Source organism: Oncorhynchus gorbuscha, linkage group LG13 (assembly GCF_021184085.1).
Source record: "Oncorhynchus gorbuscha isolate QuinsamMale2020 ecotype Even-year linkage group LG13, OgorEven_v1.0, whole genome shotgun sequence".
Classification (NCBI taxonomy): domain Eukaryota; kingdom Metazoa; phylum Chordata; class Actinopteri; order Salmoniformes; family Salmonidae; genus Oncorhynchus; species Oncorhynchus gorbuscha.
Genome location: NC_060185.1, coordinates 43,167,959 through 43,173,972, shown reverse-complemented (window position 1 = coordinate 43,173,972; position 6,014 = coordinate 43,167,959). Strand labels below are relative to the sequence as shown.

Here is a 6,014-nt window from a genome sequence, read left to right as displayed (position 1 = left end):
TTTTTAAGGATTCATAAAATGACACGTTGATGCTGTAGTCTATACCTGAGGCAACGAGTTACGGCATATTTGGCATAACACCAAACGCTGTTTATATCTCCCTATTGTATGTTTATGCCTATAACATAATTTGCAAAGCATTTTTAAGCCTAGTGCTTATGAAGAATAATATGCTTTTAAGCCTTTTATGTATAGTTATATGTTGTGAGACTTATTAATCCAATGTTTGTTTTTATTGAGCCTTTGTAAACCAAAGGGGCCAGTTTCCCTCAATTTTGTTGGTGTGGCCACTGGCTTTATGTCAGTTCAAAGTTGTGATAACAGGGGGCACAAACGAGCTATATTCTCTGGTCCTTATCATCAAGGTTCCACACAAAGTACCACTGATGCGCTCATCCAAACCTGTCAAATATACACAAACATGGCTTTTCATATTATTCATTTCAAATGAGATACTTTAGTTCAAACAATTTATTGTAATAGACAAAACATGGGCCTACACATAGGCTTACAGCAACACAATAAGAAACAACGTGACAAAATCATTCAGTCATATCTACAAGTCAAAACCATTGTGTGTGTGGTTTTGTAAAAATAATTTAGGTACTGGCCTATGTATTGTCTTTAAAAATCAATTATGTGGGATGGAAACAAAGCACCAATAGGTACATTTAGGGGTAAGTAATACAGTATAGATCCAGAGGCTGTAGAGAAAGCAAGACATCCCACTCTGGGGGCGGCGCCACTGTGGTCTACTTATTTCCCACCTGCAGGTGGGGAGAGCGGGGAGAGACAATAAGTAGACCAGAGCCATTGGTCTCACATGGGAACGCCAACTTACACAGACAGGAACCTTGACCATTTTTCCAATGGTAAACTGCCTGAGTAAGACATCTTCATTCATCCACCATCTTTGATAGGCTTACAGTATAACCACACTCTAAAAATAGAAGGTTTCTGGAGTATCCTTGAGGGGTTCTTCAAACTGAAACTGGGTGGGAACCGCTTAAGTTCTTCAAAGAACCCCTTTTAACGGATCCTCAAATAACCTTTTGAAGAACCTTTTGGGGTTCATTTTTGAACTACCCCCTCCCCAATTATTATTAATAATAATTATAATACGCATAACAATAATACAATATTTTAGTTGTCAGTGTTTATTATGATTTTAGTGGCAAAGCAGAATAAAAAACCTCTAAATATGAGGCAAACTCCCAGCAGAGCCCCAAGTCCAATGTGTATATCCTTTGTCCTGTTGATGTTAATGTGTTGATGTTCTCCGTGTCCATAGGCCGAATGATTTTGCAGTGTATGGTGATCGAACAGGTTTCCTGATATATTAATCAGAGGTGTAGGGAGGGTGAAGTCTGTGAATCCCAAAAATAGTAGTTATACAGATGATTAACAAAAACATGCATACAACACTATTTTTACCTTGGTTTTTGTGGTAAATATGAATGAAAAAAAAACTGTTTTGATAATGGTATTCATGCACATACCTTGTCCATAACGTAGAGGCCTATGATATTTTAATTGAAGAAGTAAGGGAGGAGGATGATCTGCATAACATACCAATACCTATTGACATACCTTTGTATGCCTCCTCATCTGTATTACCTGCAGACACAGACACAAAAGTGAGCAGTTTAGTCATATGCACCCAAAACATCTAGCATTCAACCTATTCTTATAGTTTACATATTCTTACCTCTTTGTTGATTGATATCCATTGAATTGTGTTCATTTCCTGTTTTAGAAAGTTATGAAAAGATAGATAGTATCATTATAAAACAATATCAATTTAGATCATACAAGGGACAAACCTTAAATTAATGAGATCTTTACATTTTGAAGTTGCACCTGCCTGCACCTGCTGTCCTTTCAAATTCAAATCCAAATGTTTCAGTTGGGCAGTTAGGTTCCTGCAAGAACCCCCCACCAACTACGGAGGTTCCTCGATGAACCCCACCTCCTATGGGGTTCTTGGACAAAACTTTTCTGGACAATATTCAGTGCCAATAACACTAAGGTTCTTCAAAGAACTTTGAGGATCTTAGAAGAACCCTTCTTTAACCCCTAATTTCTGGAGTGCACATAACAATTGCATACAAGCATTCACTTCCTGTTGCAAAGGGGAGAAGAGAGAGAGAGCGTGAGGGAGAGAGCGTGAGAGAGAGAGTGCGAGAGAGCTCTTTGGATGACTTTTGTTGACTTGCCGTAACTTTCTGTCTCCTCTCTAGTTTTGTTCTGTTTCAGATACAATCCTAGTAAGCTAGAATCTAAGTTTTTGACTGCTGAAAATCAAGATAATCGAAGGTCTGTCTGAGAAGTAGTGAAAATGAACAGAGCTGGCGTTTATGGCGGGCTTGTCTTCCTCCTCCTCATCATGACTACTGTGGAGGGTGAAGGTAATGTAAAAAATGTCCCTGTCTTTTACTCTACGACATTGACTCTTTTCTTATCAATTACAGACTCAAAACATTGCTGAATGGTATAAAAATGTACCCAAAGATAAGATAATTTTGCATACTATTTTTATTGTGTTGGTGAATATACCATTATGTGTTTAATCAGACATTAAATGTTTAATTGACAATACCGTACTGTTTATTTACATATATTTTCTGAAATATAATACACAGAGTGTACAAACATTATGAATACCTGTTCTTTCCAAGGACTTAGAATGACCAAGTGAATCCATGTGAAACCTATGATCCCTTATTGATGTCACTTGTTAAATCCACTTCAATCAGTGTAGATGAAGGGGAGGAGAGGCTAAAGAAGGATTTTGAAGCCTTGAGACAAGTGAGACATGGATTGTGTATGTGTGCCATTTAGAGGGTGAATGGACAAGACCAAAAATGTAAGTGCCGTTTAACGGGGGTACGGTAGTAGGTGCCAGGCGAACCGGTTTGGGGCAAGAACTGCAATGCTGCTGGGTTTGTCATGCTCAACAGTTTCCTGTGTGTATCAAGAATGGTCCAGCACCCAAACGATATCCAGAGAACTTGACACAACTGTGGGAAGCATTGGAGTAAACATTGGCCAGCATCCCTGTGGAACGCTTTCAACACCTTGTAGAGTCTAAGCCCTGATTAATTGAGGCTGTTCTGAGGGAAAAGGGGGGGGGGGGGGGCGCAACTCAATAGTAGGAAGGTGTTCTTAATGTTTTGTACACTCAGTGTATAATATAAAAGCTAGTAATTTGAATATTATTTGAAAAAAAGTATAATACTCAAATGACCTATGGGCTGGATTGGACCACCTCGCCGTATGTTTGTCACCCCTGTGTTAAAGCATCCGTTGTGTTTTCTTTATTTAGGATATGTGTCATTCTGGAGAACTACAGTCACAATGAGCTGTCCTGGTAGAATGGTAGGAGAATGGTATGACGGCACTACCAACATGGACAAGAACAGTCAAAATATCCATGTGTATTATGATGAAAGCAAGAAAAGAGTTTACCACTGTGAATATCAGTATGAACATCAGGTTGATCCTGAAAAAACAGCAACCTATCAGTTTTACTTTAAAGGAAAGGGTGAGTAAAAGTGTCCTAAAGACATCATTATGTTTAGTATAACCGTGTGCGGAGCCCCAGATTCAGCACTCATCTCTGTATCTCTCGTTATTGGCAAACTATTTACTGGACCTTTCAAATCAAATCTTTCCCTCTCCCTGAATGCACCCCAACCTCTTTTCTCCATCCCATTTGAGCGGTCGTTTCAACACATTATTTCCACCCCTATGCCTATCTGTGTGTTGTTGGTGTTACAGTGTGTAAGGACTGCTATGAGCTGAATCCGACTCTGGTTGCCGGGGCCATCATTGGGGACCTGCTGGTGACAGGAGGGGTCATCCTCATTGTGTATCTCAGGGCGCGGAAGAAGTCTGGACCTGCTGCATCCCAAAAACGTAACGCTGTTACCATCTGACTATGCATCCGCCAACAGTGGCACTTGGTGATAAGGAAGGCTCTTGACTATTTAATATGACCATACCCAGGAGTACTCAACAACAAACTATTCAGAGATCATACAAATCTAAATTCCCTGTGACATAGTACACATAGGGTATCGACCATGTGTTATAAACGTTAAGTATAGTGAATTGTTTATTTATTAAATATTTGTGTTTGTTTATTTATTAATTGATACCAACCTATATTTGGTCTTCCCCATAGCCACTTCCCGCTCAGCAGGCCGTGGCCCACCAGTGGTGCCAAATCCTGACTATGAGGTAGGCTGTCTACCACTATCTCTTGTCTAGCTCTCCGTCTGTATTTTTTGCTTTTATTCCATCCGTATCTCCTACCTATCCTTCATTCCACATCTCCTGGTTAGCTAAAGTCTGTCAGTATTTTAGGGAGATGGTCTAGGCTAGCTATTCACAATACTTCTGGTGAAAAATGACTTAAATGTAAATGTGAAGATGCATAAAAAAATAGTGTTGCAATGGAAACTGATCTGTGAATCTGACTTAAACTGATCTGTGAGTCTGACTTTATTAACAACACCAAAAATGCTACATCAGTCACCTAAAGCCTTTCTTTTCCCCCTGACAGCCCCTTAGTCTGGCAACCCGCAGCAGAGATATCTACGCTACCCACAGGACTGGGTAGACTGTCCTCTCACCAGACCACACCTGTTCTCTAGGACTCCTCTGATGCGCCGGACCAGCAGACCTCAGCTCACCCTGCCATCAAAGAGGAAGGGAGAAGGATCTGTAGTGCTTAGCTTAGACTTAAATTGGCTTTTTATTTTAGCTTGATGTGCCAAATGTGTGATATTATGATTTAGTTAAAACTGTAGTTTAGAATTACTGGAACTAGTGATAATAGTGATCAACGTAGTGTTGCTCTGGAAAATAGAGATATAAAGATAGGGAGATCTTTGTAAAGACTTTTAGATGTTTGCTGTGCTGAAAACAACAAGTACGTAGCTGTGTTGATCAACTGCTGTAAAATGGTATTAATGTTTGCAGGTGCCAGCCAAGTTGTTCCTCTTCACAATGTTATTGTTGCCTGTCTATACACTGAGTGTACAAAACATTAGGAACGCCTTTCTAAAATTGAGTTGAACCTCCTTTTGCCCTCATAACAGCTTCAATTCATTGAGGCTTGGACTCTACAAGATGTTGAAAGAGTTCCACAGGGATGCTGGCCCATGTAGACTCCAATGCTTCCCACAGTTCTGTCAAGTTGGCGGGATGTCCTTTGGGTGGTGGACCATTCATGATACCCACAGGAAACTGTTGAGCGTGAAAAACCCAGCAGTGTTACAGTTCTTGACATACTCAAACCAGTGCTCCTGGCACCTATTACCATTACCCATTCAAAGGCCCTTCAATATTTTGTCTTGCCCATTCACCTTCTGAATGGCACCGATACACAATCCATGACTCAATCCATGTCAAGGCTTAAAAATCCTTCTTTAACCTGTCTCCCTTCTTCTACACTGATTGAAGTGGATCACTCAAGTGACTTCAGTAAGGGATCATAGCTTTCACCTGGATTCACCTGGTCAGTCTATGCCACGGAAAGAGCAGGTGTTCTTAATGTTTTGTGCACCTAGTGTATTAGCACATGTACGTTATATTTTGCATTGATTCTATCTACTTCACTGTGAGCCACTGTGACACAAAGGAAATGTTTGTTTGATGAAGTGTAGTGCCATGCGACTAAAGAGTCTAGCTAGTTTGTGGTTCTCTATCTTCAGTGTCAGCTCTCATGGTCTAAGCCACAGATGCCTGCACCCCTTACGCTTACAGTAAATGATGGTGGATGATTGGCCAGGTCTCTCTGTTGCTAATCATGATGATCTCACCGGAAACATTTCACTTATGACTGTAGACAGACTACTTACCAGCATCAGTGGAAAGAAAATGTATTTTTTTGCCTTCCTCAAACTTTCTATAGCTAGAATGAAGTGGAAATCATGTCTATTTGATGTATATATATTTTTTCTCTTTTTTTCAAGAATAAAGCCCTTCTTAGAACGTTCAGGTGTGGG

The 6,014-nt window shown here is 40.1% G+C and overlaps 1 protein-coding gene and 1 long non-coding RNA gene across 2 annotated transcripts; one reads left to right on the top strand and one right to left on the bottom strand.

Annotated features, from left to right (window-relative positions):
• Nucleotides 1–333: 333 nt before the first annotated feature.
• On the bottom strand, nt 334–2,356 carry LOC123992954. The gene is made up of 3 exons (XR_006831337.1): nt 1,846–2,356; nt 1,709–1,747; nt 334–1,617 (listed from the first exon to the last, which is right to left on the bottom strand). It is a non-coding gene; the product is annotated as an uncharacterized LOC123992954 (long non-coding RNA).
• On the top strand, nt 2,106–6,004 carry LOC123992953 (T-cell surface glycoprotein CD3 epsilon chain-like). The gene is made up of 5 exons (XM_046294620.1): nt 2,106–2,408; nt 3,326–3,544; nt 3,781–3,918; nt 4,187–4,242; nt 4,568–6,004. Exons 1-5 carry the CDS (start codon nt 2,339–2,341, stop codon nt 4,622–4,624), a joined length of 540 nt encoding a protein of 179 aa, XP_046150576.1. The 5' UTR covers nt 2,106–2,338; the 3' UTR covers nt 4,625–6,004.
• Nucleotides 6,005–6,014: the final 10 nt, after the last annotated feature.